This window comes from Convolutriloba macropyga, chromosome 7 (genome assembly GCF_964194025.1).
Source record: "Convolutriloba macropyga chromosome 7, txConMacr16.3, whole genome shotgun sequence".
Taxonomy (NCBI): domain Eukaryota; kingdom Metazoa; phylum Xenacoelomorpha; order Acoela; family Convolutidae; genus Convolutriloba; species Convolutriloba macropyga.
In genome coordinates, this window is record NC_134474.1 from 44,837,858 (window position 1) to 44,856,523 (window position 18,666).

General features: G+C 34.7%; 1 protein-coding gene across 2 annotated transcripts in view; it reads left to right on the forward strand.

Moving 5' to 3' along the window:
* Positions 1 to 18,666, forward strand: part of LOC142342905 (argininosuccinate synthase-like) — a 251,670-nt gene that overhangs the window by 169,882 nt on the left and 63,122 nt on the right. For both annotated transcript variants that reach the window (XM_075394567.1, XM_075394568.1), the window contains exons 2-4: positions 9,992 to 10,158; positions 10,398 to 10,466; positions 14,894 to 15,082. In XM_075394567.1, the coding sequence (XP_075250682.1) occupies positions 10,012 to 10,158; positions 10,398 to 10,466; positions 14,894 to 15,082 (405 nt within the window). In that variant the 5' untranslated portion in view covers positions 9,992 to 10,011. The remainder of the gene's footprint in view (positions 1 to 9,991; positions 10,159 to 10,397; positions 10,467 to 14,893; positions 15,083 to 18,666) is intronic.

Below are 18,666 nucleotides of genomic sequence, written 5' to 3' on the forward strand. Positions count from 1 at the left end.
TGTAGTTTAGGAGGAACAGTTCAGTAACTGCCACAGGCTAGTAAATACGCTCACATATGTACAGCAAAAATTGAGCAAGCGACAACCGGCAACACCTGCAGTCTGAGTTGTAGAACAGTTTGACGAAGAGATGAAATCCCTGAAATGGAGATTCCAAAGAGCAGCAAAGTCCTACAGTTCTCATCATTTTTGGACGAATAGTAATTTATTTTTGCCAATTGCAGAATAGGCTAAACTCATTTTGACTTCAGGGCAAAGCATCCAATATTGACACATTAGAAAGTTCAGGCAGTCAAAGTGTTGTTGCCATGCGAGCGTAAAATCAATCAACACGATGGAACCGAACAAATAGGAAACAAACATTGTTCAGAAGAAGAAGTGGATGCCAAACATGAGAAACGCCGAGCGATCAATCAAGAAAACGTTTGTTGATTTCAGAAAGAGCAGTGCACAAATTAGAACAAATGCAACAGCAGTTTTTTCGGAAGAGCAGTTAAGAGCTTCAAAAACCATTACAAATGATGAAGTTAACTAATTTGGCCCTTTCACTTTGAAAATGGGGTAAAAAAACAAAAAGCGATGGTGTTGTCTGTTCATATGTCTATTTGCTATAGCGTTGCATATATAAGTGGTACCCTAGTTGGACAAAGATAGCTGTCTCAATGTAATGTAACTCTCTGAAAATGGAGAAAAATCAAGCACGGTCATCACTGACAACGGCTCTTTGTTGGCGCTGAACGAGATTTTGCTTAGTACCTTGAGGGCAGGAAGCATATAAGGGAACGAAGAACATCTAATTCAATTTGGAACTAGATGGAAGTACAATCCGCCTGCAGCGCTTTACTCTGGCAGAGTATGCGAATGATTAGTCCGAAGTTGAAAAAAGCAATGTTTGCAGCTTTAGGGAACAGATGACAATTGTCCTCTGTGACAAGTAGTTGTCGAGGACATTTTTTAAGCACCCATGTGTATTGTGGGGCAAACAATAAGCGCAAAGCTGTTGACTCCAATTGCTTTTGATTTTAATGACTATGGAGCTTTCTCTCAATCAGTTCTGGCTTGGTAACGAGAATTTGCTCGCCATACCTACCGTGCGCAGAGAAATTTTTTGGTCATTGAAAGCTATTTCGACAAAATTAAGCTTACGCAAAGCTCATTTTTGATACTTTTCGAAAAGTGTATTTGTCAGTAATGAATAATCGGCAAAAGAGCCAATCAACAGCAAAAAAAACTCGAAGAAAACGATCCCGTTTGGTTGATTGAAGATAGTTACAAGCAAGGATATTATGAAATTGATCGAGTTACTTTGAAAGGTCTTACGGTCCTGTTCGAACGAACGTTGGATGAAGTTTACAAAACCCAGTTTTGAAACTCGATTCTGTACTATCAAACAGGAAAGATGTTTCCGAGTTGGAAAACAGGGCCGGCAATTTCAAAGGACAAGCTTAACTTAAATCTCGACGTTCATTAGGCAAACACTTTCGGCTCTATATTATACAAATGCTATCGTACACATATAAAAAAGCACGTTAATACGTCAACTCTGAATTTTTGACGTGGATTTGGAAGTTTTGGTGGATATTCGCCATGGTAAACAGTAACTCCTGACGTCAATTTTGATTAGAAAAACTTTGTTTTCTGTCGCAATCTTTAACAAATTAGCGGTTGAGGGTTGACATGCAGAGCGGGAGGATCGGCGTATAAATAGAGTTTGAAAAGCTACCAAAAAATCAGTCGAAACTTGAATATTTTTCTCTTATCAGTTTGAACGACAGTGCAAATTGAAGCACAACTCTTGAGCGGTAAATTGTTTGTTGCTGTGTCCGGTATCTGCAGCTTGCCTGAGGTGAAATTCAACTGTTTCTACAACAACTTCTATTATTTGGCCTTGTGAGTACAAAGCACTAAACGCATTTAAGGTTAATATTTATTTTTTTGTAAAACAGATCTTAGACATATATATTTACTTTTGTTTTGTACCGATATTGGAGTGAGTTGTATGTTAATTTTGTATGTAAAAATTTGTATGTAAAAATTTCCATATTTTCTAATCTGTAGTAAACCCATTCCAATTCGAATTTGAAAAAAAAATAAAATTAGAAGGTAGTCATCATAATTTTTCAATGCAACGTTAAGAATATAGCGGATATAAAACTACAAAGGCGAACTGCAAAAATAGAATAATCAGAAAGACTTGTAGCCGCTGACGCGTGCTGCGCGGTGTAAAAGTTTCCTGATCCCGGTCAATTTCGGGGCGAGCCGGCTTAACAAAATAGTGGGAGAGTGGGCTGAACAAACCTAATTAACAATTTGCTATCCGTTTGCAAATCGGCATCCCAATCCTTCCGCAGCTCGATCCCTGCCCACTTCTCCGCAATCAAATTCAGCCAAAAAAATAACATCTCTTGGGGGTTTTTTGGGTTGTCAGTGTTGTTAAAATTTGTAAATAGCATGACGATAAAATCGTATTTCAATAACAATAGACTTAGTAATGAGGAATTTACTTTGCTTGACAATTATTTCCATTTGGCTTTTTGAATAGAAAAATAAAACATGGAAGCTAGACTCAATTCATAGTCGGGACCATATGGCTGTCTTGCAAAATCTTGCAAGGTCCTAGCAGAAAATGGTTATCTTACAAGATCCCGCAGGACGAATGGTTATCTTGCAAGATCCTTGCTAAACAAAGTACAAAACAAAAAAAAATGTAATAGTTATAACCATGAAGCCAGCACTAAAATTATGGTACTAGGCGAACAATTTTGCCAGCCCCAGCCAGATATATAACAAAATGGAATGACAACAAAAAACCCCATCAGTTTTCTTTTTCTTGATATATATATATATATGATACCATCAATCTTGATCAGTTAAGGGAGTCGACTTGCAAGATCTTGCAAGAGTTTACAATGAACACCCTCCGCCTATCTGAACACCCTCCGCCTATTTATACAGCAATTGAAGTATTGCTTTAGAGTTTTGCTTTAATGAATCGACATTCTGGGTAAATTTTCATTTAATCTATTTAACTTTCTCCATCAATTTTCCAATCGGCTTCCCAATCCTTCCGCAAATTCCTATCCACTTCTCCGATATATTTAGCTAAAAATAACATCACTATATTTTTTTATAAGAATACCCAGTTTGTGCGGATAATCAGGAAAACTGTCGGGATGGGACTAATTGCTGCAGTATTAACAAAACAGACCAGCGCTTGTTTCAACAATCACAACAAGGGTACTTTAATGACGCATTTTGTAATTGTTAGTTTTTCGTAGTTTTAGATGAACTTCAAAGTTCTTAAAAAACTGGGCCCAAATAAAGATATTTAAGTGTCATTTTAAACTCTGAAAACACAAATGAAGCCTCCGCTGCCTGTTTTATTGGGTTTCCTTTGGTGCTTTTTGTGGTTTCTTGCTTCTTCTTGCCCCATGCTTGTCTGGCCTGCATTTTCTTACGTTTCAATGGGTATTGCGGTGGATGGAATGCCCTCAAATTGTCAATCAAAGATTTTGTTCTCCATATTGGTGGGATATCGGCGGTTTGAACGCTTCTATCAAAAAGCTGCTTTTTCGAACAGCGTTGCTAAAGAAAGTGTGTGGAACAAAAAATACTATCACCATAGAATACCATTACTATCCACGAACTCTAATCTATTTTTCAAAAACCTTAAGATGGAGGACAGTTAATCTATTGGGAAGCCGGAATATCGTGAAAATACTAAAAACTGTTGTTTATCGAATTGTTGGAAATGGCAAAACGACGTTCACATGAAGGTTTTTCTCTGATAAGTAGAATAAAACAATGTTATTTTGGTTGGATCTGCTCTAGTTGAAATCAATAGACACGTTCGTAGTTTTTATTTTCCTCATAGAGGCACCTTATGTCGCCAATCCTACTTTTTGAATCAAATTGGCCTGATAATGTCAGCATTGAACGCTCCCCCATGTCTTAACATTAGGCGTTAAAAGTTTTTGCGGACAACACCGTCAGTGAGTTAATACTTTGCAACATAACTCAAACGTGGGAATCTTTGCCACGATTCCTGATGCTGTCCGCGATTGCTGAAATTAATGACACGCAAAAAAAGGTAGCAGATTACTTTCACAATGTCCAGAAATTTACGTCTATAACATCAGCGCTAAGGTAATTTTTTTCTGCACAAAACTTCTAAACCTGATTAAAGGAGACGAAGGGAGATATAACTGATTCTTCTTATCAAAATGCTGCGAGTAGCATTTATAAATTCAATCAGTCAAATTTTGAACATAAATTAAGGACTCAAAACATCACTTAAAGTCGGTTGAACTTAAAGTGAGAGACAAATCTTCATTTACTTCTGAAAGGCTACTGAAACTGAATGAAAAAGTAAAAGTGGCTTATAATTAGTAGTTCTTATCAAAATTAAATGAAGGGTATTTATTTTATTAATCACTCAAAGGCTTCAAAAAAAATTAAAAGGTGAAAATGCAGTGTTTGCAATAACACTGATCGTAAATTCCGGAAAATTGCGACAAAAAACGTGATTTTTACGAGATCATTCGCAGAACTTTGTAAGTATTGTGCGCAGTTTTGTCGTCATTGTTGTGAAAAATTTAACCTTCTTAATCCCACGCGAGAATGGATGATCAAATGTCGTCACCCGTGTCCGCAAACGTAGAGTCTGCTGATTTTGTAGGATTGGTGACTTTATGCAATTTCTTGTCTATTTTGTTGGAAAAACTTAATCTCTGTTATCATTTTGAACATCCCGCATTTCCATTTTTACCATACCCTCTCCGGACACTACTGTGTTAGAATTCAAAAATTTCTGCATTTTGCGCATCTAACTTGATTGCAGGGTCATTCAATTATCTCCGTGGAAACAAAGCTTAGTTGGTTCTGTTCACGTAAATTTTGTCATCGAAATCAGTGGCTCTTTACCATTCAATTTAAAAAGAATATAGTTTTCTGTCTAATTCACTTTACTTTCAACTGTGCATTTTTCAAACAATCAAATGCTTAGATTTTTCGTTGACTACATCTGACATCGGACTGTTCTGGCTACAGAACAATATTTTTAGCACAAGTTTTTTTAGACGGTTATATGTTAAAACTATGAACATTTTCTCAGGGGAAAGAGTCTTTTGCACAATGAATTGGTTTTGTTTTTCTAACTTTTTAAAAAAAGAGTTATTTGATCGGTTTTTGGGTTGTCAGTTCTGTTTTTGGGTTGTCAGTTCTCTCATATATAAAAATGGCGATAAAATCGTATCTCAAAATCAACTGATTTAGAAAATATGCATTCAATTTACCTTTCAAACTTTTCTCTTTGTGACAAAGCAATTCATTTGCAACAGACCAGATGCTTCTCTTGTACGATCTTGTAAGACGAATGTTTACTTAGGTCGAATACAGAAAATTAAATGTAATACTACTTAACCATAATGACGACACTAAGAACTAAGTTGGTGGCCAAACGATTTTAAAACACTTTATCAGGTCTTGAACAAGGGACGAACAAGAAAATATCACATCCATTTTTTTAATAATGAAAAACCATCTCTTTAAGCAGTGAATAGAGTCAACTGAATAGTAATTTTTGTCTACTTATTTTTGTCGGCTTAGCAATATTTTGGTTTTGTGACTCTGTGTATGGCTATGTGTGTTGTGAGTGTTTGTGTGCGTGTGTGTGTTTGTGTGTGTGTGTGCATCGGCTCCTGCTGCCTAATTGGTTTTAAATTTGATGCTCTCTCAATGAATCCTGGTATTTTAATTGAAGCTTTAAGAAGAAGAAGAAGATTGAATTAAGCATCAGATCACACTGACAAATTGTCCAAATTATTTACAGATTCAGAAAAAAAAAATTTAATTGTTTAAGAGTTCATAGAACTTTTGTAAAGGTTTCAAGTTTAAAAAGTGACTACAATAAAGAATATGGTCGGTTGATAAAAGGGTTCTTTCGCAAAATCTGCACACACATAGATTTTTCTCCCATTTGTAACAACCTTCCATACAACAAAAATTATTGTGCAGTCCATTGGCTTAGAAACTGGCAATTACTCTCCTGTGTTTTGGCGGGCAGTCTTTTAATCCAGGTATATTATGAAACATCAATTTATTTAAAAGCGTTGTGTTTGAGGTGTATTTGCTTACTCCGCACCAATTTTTCCGCAAAACGGCTTCTACTTTTCGATTATGTTGTTTTATTTCGATTAAAAAAAGTTCATCGACATACGTCTCTAATCCGTAAGATGAGTCTGGAAAAACAATTGAACTGAAGAGTTGTTGTGCTGAGTTGAAGTTGACCTTCTGTAGATTTAGTTTTTGGTTTATTAAAGCTACTGACTGATAAGCTTTGTTCATGAGATGCTTTAGATGATGACTGGGAAATAGCGTCAAAAAATTACACCTAGATAACAAAAGGTGTTAGTAAATTCAATCTCTCCTTTCGATATATAGAATTTTTCATCGACAGCTATACGGCCACCTCTTCTAAATTTTATGCATTTTGTCTTTTTTACATTATTTTTGAATAATTCTTGCTACAATAGGTGTTCAGATCTCAAACTTTGTTGTAGTTGGCATTGGCTATGGATCCAAAGTACTAAGTCATCGGCGTAAAACATAACATCTAGAGCCTTGCATTTCAACTCAAAATATAAGTCAGCTATCAATTCCCGGTCAATTTCAGGGCGAGCCGGCTCAACAAAATTGTAGGAGAGCGGGTTGAACAAATCTAATTAGCAATTTGCTATCCGTTTGCAAATCGGCATCCCAATCCTTCCAAAGCTCCCTGCCCACTTCTTCGCAATCAAAGTCAGCAAAAAAATAACATCCCTTACGTATTTATCTATACGAGCACACAGTTCGTGCTGAAAACCACCACTGCCGGCATGGATATAATTGCTACAGTGCAAGCAATACAGACGAGCGCTCTTATATTTTTGTTTGAATAAAAAAACAAGAGTACTTCAATGAAGTGTTTTGTACTTGTTAGCAACGAATTAATTTAGATGAACTTCAAAGTTTTGAAAAAATGTCAACAAATAAGGATTTTTAATTGTCATTCTGAAAACTGAACCCAACACTGAAGCTGAGCTGTCTGCGTTTCGAGTTTCTCTTGCCAGTTTTGTTGCTGTTTTGCTTCCTCTTGCACTTGCATCTGTCTGGCCTCCGTTTTATTAGGTTGCAACGGGTATTCCAAAAGAAAGAAAGCCCACATATTATCAATAAAGGAACTTTTGCCTTATTCGGTGCAGATCGGCTGTGTAAAACGTCTATCAGAAAACTGCATTTGAAAGTAAGCCTTGCGGAAAAAAGGGTGTGGAACAAAAATCCGCCATCACAATCGACAAACTCCCATTTTTTCTTGAAAAAACCTTAAGATAGAGGTTGGGAAGCAAGAAAATTGTAAAGAGATGCAAATGTTTTGTTTATCAAATGTGCTTTATGTCCCTGTCTATATCCAGCTTTCAACTGCTTATGCAATAGGTACAGTTCTCTTTTGAACCATTTCGGTGATTTTTTTTCAGGCCGAACGGTTACTGATTCATGAATGGCCTTGGCGAATTCGTCATACAATGTGTCCAATGCGTTGCTATTGTGTAGATTTTGAACGCTTTTCATTCGTTCGTTCAATTGTTCAACATCGAGTTTACGCAGTTGCTTCTTTCTGCTTTCCGCTATATCATGTCTGCGTTTTAGATCAAAGCAGCAAGAAACCGGCTTCGGCTTTGTTAGGAATCAATTGTTGATATTTATCTCGTTAAAGTGTTCTAAGAGTTCCTTGCTTTCGAAAAATAAATTGATAAAACTTTTACCGCACTGAAATTCGTATGTTACTTCTTCATTGTCGTTAACACATTGAAGATTCCAATTAATTAAAAAATCGCAGAGTAAGTTGCCTCTTTCCAATGAGTCGAGTCCGCAATTGAAGTCGCCGCCCAGTATCATATGGGCTCTGCCTAGACAGCATTGAAGTGCTTCGGTAAGTGCTTGATTTATTGTCCCTAAATCGGTTTTTGGTGGAAAATATGCTACTATTATAATTAGGCTGAATTCTTTTATCTTTAGTGCTAATAATTCATTGTTCTGATGAAGAACATTGCATGTAATTCTCAATTGTTTACTCAGTGCAATTGCTAAGCCGCTTCGTGGCTGCCCCTTCCCGCTTTTTATTGCCTTTGTGCAGAAGCATGTGAAACCAGGTATTTCAGCTGAATTTACTCTGAATGTTTCTGTTAATAGTAAGACATCGTATGCGACTGCTTCACTTGTGCGCGTTGATAATGTTCCTTCAGCACCTTCCACGTTCCATAAACAAATTGTTAGTCACGATCCTGTTTTCAACGATTTCATCCCCTTTAATTTTGTACTTGGTGGAAGGATTCGGCAGTCTTTTCTCTTTTAATTCTGCCAACATTTTCTTTCTATTTTCTCGCTCGGTTTATGTTAGATAGGGTTGTATAAATACGTACTTGAATCGTTCGTTTTCTTTTAAGCTCTTCGCTTTCTTTAGGAGGTCCCATTTCATTTTTTCTGTCTCGCACTTTATTCGAAGCAGCTGTTTGCCTTCTGTATTTTGTTTGCCAATTCTTTGACATTCAAATTTCATATTTACTTTCAGGGATTCTGCAATTTTGGAAACAAGACGACTGTCAGATTCTTCAATGTTGAAGCTTTAAGGATTTCCATACAACGCTTGTCTTCGGTGTTTGGGAACATTTTTAGGCTTCTTTCAGAAGAAGAAGAAGATTGAATTAAACATCAGATCACACTGACAAATTGTCCAAATTATTTACAGATTCAGAAATGAGCATTAAATTTAACTGTTTAAGAGTTTATAGAACTTCTGTAAAGGTGTCAAATTTAAAAAATGACTACAATAAAGAATATGGTCTGTTGATAAAAGAGTTCTTTCGCAAAATCTGCACCCACATAAGTTTTCCTCCCATTGATAACAACCTTCCATACAACAAAAATTGTTGTGCAGTCCATTGGCATAGAACTTTGCAATTATTCTCCTGTGTTTTGGCGGGCAGTCCTTCAGTCCGTGTATATCATGAAACATCAATTTGTTTAAAAGCGTTGTGGTTGAGGTGTACTTGCTTACTCCGCACCAACTTTTACAAAAAACGGCTTCTGATTTCCGGTAATGTTTTTTTGTATCTATTTCAAAAATTTCATCGATGTACGTCTCTAATCCGTAAGTTGAGGCTGGAAAAACAATTGAATTAAAGAGTTGTTGTGCTGAGTTGAAAATGACTTTCTGCAGATTTAGTTTCTGGTTTATTGAAGCTACTGATTGATAGGCTTTGTTCATTAGATGGCTTAGATGGTGACTGGGAGATAACGTTCTCGAAAAAATTACACCTAGATAACAGAAGGTGTTAGCAAATTCAACTTCTTTTTTCGATATATAGAATTTTTCATCTACAGCTAAACGGCCACCTCTTCTAAATTTCATGCATTTTGTCTTGTTAACATTAATTTTCAAATAATTCCTGCTACAATACGTGTTCAGTTTATTCAAATTTTTTGTAGTTGGCCTTGGATATGGCTCCCAAGTAAAAAGTCATCAGCGTAAAATATAACATCTAGACCCTTGCATTTCAACTCAAAATATAAATCAGCTATGAATAAACTAAACAAGAGTGGTGAGAGTTTGTCTCCTTGTGCTACTCCTGTTTTCTGTTCAATCTCGTTTGACAGGAATTCTCCATCAAGGATCTGATGAAAGTTGCATTTTAGCACTGATTGTATTGTGTGTAGAAGCTTCTTTTAGTAGCTTCTACACACAATACAAGCTATCTACAAGTATTGTGTGTAGATAGCTTCTTTTAGCAATCTGTTTTTACGAATTTTCGTTTTGACATGAATCTTAAAATGAAGCGCTCGAATTTACGGACGTTAGTATGTCGATGTAAAACCACATATCAACTGTTTTCTGGTTATTAACTATAGACTATGTTGCTTAATTTTGTGATTCGCTGAAAAAAATTTTTGTTTCAGATCCGAAATTGACTCGAAATGTCTGTCAGATTTGACGAAATCAAGAAAGAAACCGGTTCAGGCGACATGGGAAAGAAAGTGCTACTTGCTTATTCGGGAGGTTTGGATACCTCAACCATTGCAGTATGGCTGCAAGAACAAGGATTCGAAGTCATCTGCTATTTGGTAAGCGTTTGTTATCAATTCTGTTCAAAATATTGACTGTAGTTCTAAAATGGATTGATTGTTTAATGGTTTAAGTCCCGTAGCATAAAATGAAAGTCGGCATTGTACTCCCCAAACAGTTTTGCATCATACCTATGAAGGAATAACTGTGTGCGAACTTACTAAAGCACTGGAAACATGGGAGATCACATATACGGTGTATGTATAAGCGGCAGTAATGAAGATGCGCTTTGTTATAGGCTGATGTCGGACAGAGAGAGGACTTTGACGCAGTCCGGGAAAAAGCGAAGAAAATAGGAGTCTCTAAAGTAAGTCCAGGAAAAAATTGATTTAAATAGGAAGACGCACTTTAGCATTATTTACTAAATATAAGGGCAACATCATTTAAAACAGTAACCACAATTACCTAGATAGAAAAAAAATGGACAATCATATAATTCAATAGTCGAAATTTAACAAGTAATTATGGTAATCAATAATCGTTTTTTGTAGATTTGGAAAGTTTGTGGTGAGAAGACTCAAAAATGTATTATCAACCGATTTTATCAAATTATAATACAGGCTCTATTAATCTGATATGTTTAATTTTAAGTCTCAGTCAAGAAAATGTTCAGACATGACATTTCTAAAGATATTCGTGCCGATGTAATTTTTTCTTAATCTCCAGGCATTAAGTATACCCTAAATATTACACCATGTAAAAGATCAGCAATGTTTCTCTTTCATTACATATCCCGTCTATGTCAGTAATTTTGCCACAACTGCATTTAATACTGTTTTCAAAAGAAGAACTGTAACAGGAAGAGTGTTATGCAGATGTAGAAACCTCAAAGGCTGTTACTAAAATTTCTATCTGATGGATGATTATGATAACAGTTGCAACTGGTTATCATTTTAGTCAAAGTACAGTATTAATTCAATCCTATTACACGGCTCCTAGAGCCTAGCATATTGCTGTAAGTTAAATTACAGTGCGTGCTTGCAGTAAATTTAAATATACGCTGCTATGATGTTTCATAGTGAGGGCTCACTGTTCCGTCCATTGCGTGGATGATACCCCCCTTTGAAATCATATATCGAATTTTAAAAAATGAGTTCGCCCTGTTGAGCAAACACCAGGAGTAATTTTTTAAAAGCATTTCACACCCTTTTAAAAATTAATCCCTTCTGAAGTAGAGGTCCGCATATTTTTTAGTCAATTTGTAGATTGAAAGTAGAAGTGGCTTTTGTTCATTGTTTTACGTGACAGACGAGAAGATACCAGCTTTGTGTTTATCTATCCCTATTAGTATTACGATTTTCTCTACAGTTTTTCTGTCCTTTTGATGAGTCGTCTTTATTTTAATTTTGGGCTTTCTTTTGGGCAACTTTCATGTTTAAGATTTTGAATATTTAACGACTCATCAAAAGGAGAGTCAACAGCAAAAAGTACATTTTTTAAGGTCGCGGTTGTTGTTTTTGAGAGGTAGTCTGTTTTGTTATCTTTTCAGTGAAGCTCTTGAATTTTCAGCAGTTCCTGACAAGATATGAAATTTTCCTCAGAAAACTTTATTTCTGAATTTTTGAAGAATGGTATTAAAATTCAATCTTCAGTTTTATTTTAGTGTTAAACTTTTACAATTAGAAAAACAACGTAGTAGGACAAGTGCTGAGTTACAATTCAATGACCTGAATTATTTAATTCATGACCTCATAATTAACATTTGTGAAATAACATCAAACTAACACAGTCAACGCAGTCCATGACCCTAGTTGAGCAAAGAACCAATCTTAACACAATTAGAAAAGATCTTTTTCCAGGACTTAGTGTTTTAAGAATCACTGAAATTAACACATTACAAAAATACGGACTCTATCCGTCTTTAGATTGAGTAAGCAATGCAAGAACCTAGTGGGAATTATAGACATACAAAAAAGGCAACAATTAAATTTCGCAAAAATTAGTATCTTTCTAAGTAAAAGAACCTCACAGGTAACAGCCATAAAACTTAACTATAGCATACCGTATCTTTTTCGAACTCATAAAAGTCATAGATAGCATTAGCTGCCCGTCGATCAGTTCAAGCAATTGAAGGTTGGCGTATTTGGGAAACGTATCTATCATCTTTATAGCACTCAAGAGAAGAAGCACTGAAATCAGAAATCAAATTACCGTACACGAAAACAAATTTCGCTTAAAATATCAAAAATTTAATCAAATACCAGTTTGTCACTCCAATTCGAAAGTAATTTGAAGATGAAATCTCGCTTCAAACCCGCTTGCTTTTTCGCCTCCTTTACTTCGCCAGGTTGGTTAAAGTCACTATTCGAATTTGACTTCTAACTGACGTGAAAAAGCTGAGAAAAATGTGAACAGATCTTCAAAACAAAAAACAAAGCAGGACAAGTCCTTAATTACAATCTAAATAATTGAACTAATGAATTTTAAATAAAGAGAACCTCGCGATTACAAGTCAAAAACCTTAATGACAACATATCACAAAACTTTTAACTTGGCTGAAAAAAGTACTATGAATTACAATTAAAGGCAAGATTCACACTCGTTTAAACCTTTCAAAAACAAGTGTTATCTCATTGAATTAAAACGTTAGCTAAAAGTTGGAGCCAATAAATTGACTAAATTTACGCTGCACTAGAGGAACAATAATATTTTATTTTTGTTATTGAGACTGAGCGATAAGACCACAAGAAGAACAAAAACGATAGACCAAAAAATCAATTTTCATTTTTCGAAAAGCAGCTGTCAAAACCGTCAAAATTTTTGCTATGAACTCAAGCGACTGATTATATTGACCTTTCACTCATCTCATCATCACCTGATAACATCGTCCATCAATGATATTCAATGATAAAACAGCAATAAATACAACAAATATAACAAAACCTAAAAATGCATTAATTTTTTTGCTAACCATTAGCGAAGAAATAAACAGCTATAAACTGAAACAATTAATTCGATTAGTTTAGGCACCCTTCGGAACAAATTTTGATTTGACAATAAGGAGACTAGGAGATGATACAATAATTTGAGCAGCAAAAGCTCGTAGACGTCCAAAATTCGATCATTTGTCTCGAAAACAATGATTCAGTCTAGGAAAGGTTTAGCTTTGAGCTGAAACAATTAAATCGGCCAGAAATTCATATTAGCAACCTATGATAACTGTCCCTAATGAGATTTAATGATAGGACAATCAAAAAATCATTCAAATTTTTTGAGGAAAAATAGTCATAAAAACCATTAGCCATTAACTCAGACAATTAATTGGTTTCATTTATGCCTCTTTAGCAACCATTGATATTGTCATTAATGATACTAGTTGATAAGACAACAAATAATAATAAAGATGGGCAAAATTCAGATTTTCAATAGTATTATGTGACAATAAATAAGTGAGAAAGCTTTAGCTGCTCGTTGATGATATCAATCAATTGCAAATGGGCGCCATTTGAACACATATGCATCATAGTAATAGCGCTGAAGACTGAAAACAGCTGTCATATTGACGTATGTTAGAAAAATTTGCTTTCAAAATCCTAAAGTTTGTTCAATTGTCACCATCTCACTCCACATTGAATTACTTGAAAATCACGCTTCAAACCTACTATTTTTTTCGCTCCCTTTACCTACTCCAAAGTGATTAAAATCACCATTGTAATTTGACTTCTCACTGACGTGAAAAAGATGTGAACAGATCTTAAAATACTTTGGATATTAAAAACACAGCACACCAATGGAACCCAAATTTCTCGGATTTGTTAACAACTCGTGTTAAATGCTGTAGTTGTGAGTCAACTCACATCAGTCAGCTGTCATAATTCAAGCAATTGAACCAAGCATCATTGTATCTGGATACTTCCCAGCAAGTTTTTGTTGCAGTCAAAAGGATTGCAATATTTTTTGGAAGAGAAAGATTTTGCTCGACGTTTAAGCCTTTAATTAAACTCCTATTAATTACTCGGAAATTGCACGAATTAGTAAGAACAAAAGCGTCATTATTGAATCTGACATTTTTCGTGAAAAAGTGGCAAAGTTTAAATATCGGAATAATCTACCGATACAACAGAAAACTAGAACAAGGCCAGTTTGTCTTCAAAACTCCATGAGTATTTCTATTCAAATCATAGATCAAATTCTGTTCAATGGAACTTTAAAATTTTTTAGGCAATTTTTGGGCCGACGGTGTCATCTTATGCTCTCCACAAGTTCGTTCAATGATTTTCTGTTGTGCTGCTTAAACTCGTAATTAAATGTGTTTTGTCAGCATTGACACTTATCTGTTTACACTGCCGTGTTGTTGAAATGATAGTTTATTTCTCTAACTAGGAATTCAGAGTTTTCTAAAATATGCTTGGAATCTGAACTAATAATCAGTATTGATCAGTGAAGTTCTTGCTCAAAGAAATATTTCCTTATAGAAAGTTAGTTTTTCTTTAAAAGTGAGATGTTTATTTTGGAAATTTGCAGGAGCTCATGTATTTTTCGACTTATTAATTGCTTCATACTGAGACGATAAAACTATTAATAAGAAGTGTCAAGGGAGTCAATCAGTAGCTTAATAAATGTGCATTTTTTGGATTAGATTTCCTTTGATCAGTTTTTGAATATTATTTTAGACATTTAAATGTAATTGACTTCAGTAATGGACACATTGCCATGTGCTGCTTAATTAACGGATAATAAAACGAATAAATCTGAAAATTATTTGTTATTAATTTTGAAAACATATATTTGCAGTTGGTGATCGTGGATTTAAAGGAGGATTTCGTGAGCGAGTTCATCTGGATGGCGATCAAGAGTGGCTCTCTGTACGAGGACAGGTACATGATGGGCACCTCTTTTGCCAGGCCATGCATAGGCAGGAAGATGATAGAGATCGCAATGGAGGAGGATGCAGAGTACATCTCACACGGGGCCACTGGAAAGGTAGGCACCCAATAACATGCACTTACCAACTTCTCTGAATTTTGAACGTCAATTAAAGGGGCTAATAATTAGGGCACTTAGTAAGACAAGTTTAAAATAGAACCTAATAAATTGTGACCACCAATCCTATAATTTTGAATCTCGGGCATTCTTAAGGTATCAATTTTCATTATTTCAATTCCATGGACTTTATGAAGCATGGTTATTTCTGGGGCGTTAAATATCGGTACTAATGCTGAAGTTGTTTTCCTGCTCTGAAGTTACAACAGAAATCTGTCGAAAAACTTTGACAAGGATAAACTTGCTTTGTTATCATTGTTATTTTATTCCGAGTTAATGCTTCATAATTGCAAAATTTAATCCTTTGTACAGTCAAGAATTGCGAACTCTACGTTTTTTCTCTGATTTTTTCGTTCGATTTAGTGCGTTACTTTTTTTTAAAAAAAATCATGGTTTTAATTTGTAATGTTTTTTTGTTTCAAGTTGCTAGCTTGATGGGCAGTTTCGATCAGGCACAAATCCTTTTGAAGCAGGGACGCTGCCTATTGCTTAAGAACAGCTGACATTATTTGGCTATGATTTATATTCTAGTGCGAAAACTCAAATGGATTTTGCCCCCCATTTTGTGTTTTAACTTGCAATTTTCTTTTCTTTCAAGTTTCGTGAAAATACCTAGGACTTCAATTTTGCTACCTTGATTTTTCAGGTGTTAGCTTACTACCGTGCGGTTTGTTATCTTCACATCTTTTATATAGATGTTTTAGGGGTCTCAAATAATATCTTAGTCACTGATTCGTGGGCCGAAAGGGAGAATTGTTATATTAACTCAAAATTATAGAGTCGTTTTGTAGTTTCATAGAACTTATTGTTGATTTACGATTATTTTTTCAATATTATTCACGCGGCATATATTTAAGCATTGTTTGGTTTGAGTGGGGAGGGTTTTCAAAACCGGTTCATTGGCAATTTACCCAATCCCAAAATAGCCTTATGTGACAAAATATCCAATGCCATGATAACCTTTTATTTCTTTTAATCTTTCCGATCAGTAATCTGATTAATTGCTCTCAAACGAAAGTCAACGTTAAACAATAATGAATTCGTTTTCAGTAAGATTAAAATCGCTTATATTCTGAATTAATGTTTGTTTAGCGCCGTTCCGAACGGATACTAGAAGTCATTGTGCCTTTTTGGGAACCGTCTCCGAGCCGTTTAACGTCAGTCACTAAAATTAAATACGAGCTCGAAATAATTTTTGATGGAACTCTTCACATTAAAAAAGTTATCTAAATTAGCTAAAATTATCCCATCAAAGAAATAGGCAATAATATATCTAGGAAACCCAAATCTAGATTTTTTACACTGTTGGTCACTGAAATAAGCGAGAAAAAAGTTCTGTTTTTGGAATAAAATAAAAAGGGCAAAAACTTTGAAAAGAAATTGTTTTCTTTGATTTTATTAAGGAAGTCTACTAAATTATATTTTCAAAAAAGCAGAATCAATAAAATCAGAAAAAATTGTAGTGTTTTATTCAAATGATTGTTCTCATTATCCCTCATATTTATAATTATTTCTATATCAAAGGTCGTGGGATAGTTCTAAATTATTCGAATTCGAACAGATTTGCGTTTTTTCCTAGTTTGTGTCAACTTCTCTAAAGGTTTTTAATTTGTTTCTTTTCTCATTGTCAAGTGATCTTTTGTTATTTTTTATCTGTTATGAAGACGTTTGTTTTCTGTTAGTGTCCATTTCTCACAACTTCAGAAATGGAAGCTATTTTGTTTTCCGATCTACAAAGTCTGCTTTTTTTGTTTCGAGAGCTCAAAAATTATCCTCAACAAAAAGTTTTTGGAGATGCTTCAGTTTATATAGATAGGTCTTATTTGCTATTCCGTTAATACTGTTTGTTAATAATTCGGTATCTATGTTGTGGTTATACATACTCTTGTATATCTTTAATTAGAATGTTTTGCTAAGGTATTTTCTAGTTTGAAAATTAGAAATGGTTATTAATAGCCGCCCTCATCTTCTCAGCCGGCTATTATAGCGCTCCTATTTTTTTTTACTTCGTCGAATAAAAAAATGTTTCGCTTTACCTCATTTTGCCGCTTTTTCAACAATTTGCGTGATATCTTTTTGACTTCTCTAGGCTAGTTTCTCTCTTCTCTCATTCTGCTAAAAGTGATTTTGAACATCAGTTGCTCAGCAAAGCAATTCAAAATGAACAGAGTCAGTATAAAAAATTGAAGTCAGAAGTAGAAACGGGATAAACCCATAAAGCCCAATTTTAGATGCCCGTTATTTGAACGGCCTTCCTATAAGTCTTAGTTACCACCTCTAATGCTTATTGGTATTGATAGTAGCCTCTAATGCTTATTGGTATTGATTTTTTTGTACAAAAATATTTTTTTTTTCAATATCTTCTATTCTTTCAATCCCAATCATGCTTATTGGAATCAACGGCGGCTATTTTCCGGCAATCTGCCGGGTATGTTTAAAATTCCGCAAATGTAGTTTATATGATTACGAAATGAAATTGTAATCAAATTTAATCCCTTCATAGTTTACACTCTTTTCCTTCACTTCCTAATTGGAAGTTTTTTCCAGGGGACTTCTTGAAACTAGCAATAGTTTGGCGTCAACTTTTTACTTGTCGGCTTTTTAGCGATTTATGATCATCCATGTGTTCTTTTTCAAAATTATCAAACATATTTGTATCGTCAGCAGATAGCACATTTTATTTTCTCTTGTTCTAATATAAAGTCATTTATATTAATGAGAAAGAGCATAGGACCAAGTACTAGTCCTTGAGGCACTTTCCGAGGAGTTATCAAGGTTGAATTTTTTTCGTAAACATTCGTCTGATTTCCGTTGTTTTTGATCTATTTTTAGAAAATTTTGGTTTCAATTTTGCTAAAAAACGATAAAATTGTTAACCAAAGTGTAATTGATTTTGCATTTGAAGAGGAGGGTTGCTAATGCTTTTCTTGAAGTTGAAATTGCTCTTCCAAAAATAACAATGTAATTTTGAACTTTCGTGCGCCGTTTTCTTGCTTCTTTTTTTCAACTTATTGTTCCGACCCACTTGTGGGGGAGGAACTATATACTCAAATGGGTTTTTTTGTTCAGTCAATTTTGACCGATCGTTATATTCATCGTAGAGAGTTGCGAGTGGTATCATTAAAAAGCCCCTCCAGCGTAGAATATGGAATTAAAAAGATTTTTTTGAATTTCGTATTTTACAGGGAGTTATCGAGGTTTGAAGTTTTGAGAATAATAGACAATGGATAATGATGTTTTTATTCACATTTTCCGGAATTTTCCCTTAAATTTCGTCAATATTGCTTAAATATGTAAAAATTATTAACAATAGTACTGAGACAAAAAAGTTTTGTTGACTATTTTGATTCAGTTTTTTGCCTAAAATTTTGGCAAAATATTTCAAAATTCAGCCTTTTTCATCAGAAATTGCCCGCAATTGTCTTCTTTAGTCCACTTTGATGAAATTTACCGGCAGTAAACACCCAAAAACAACAAACACTATCTCTGTAAACTCCAATGAGAGCTAATTTTACTTCCACTTC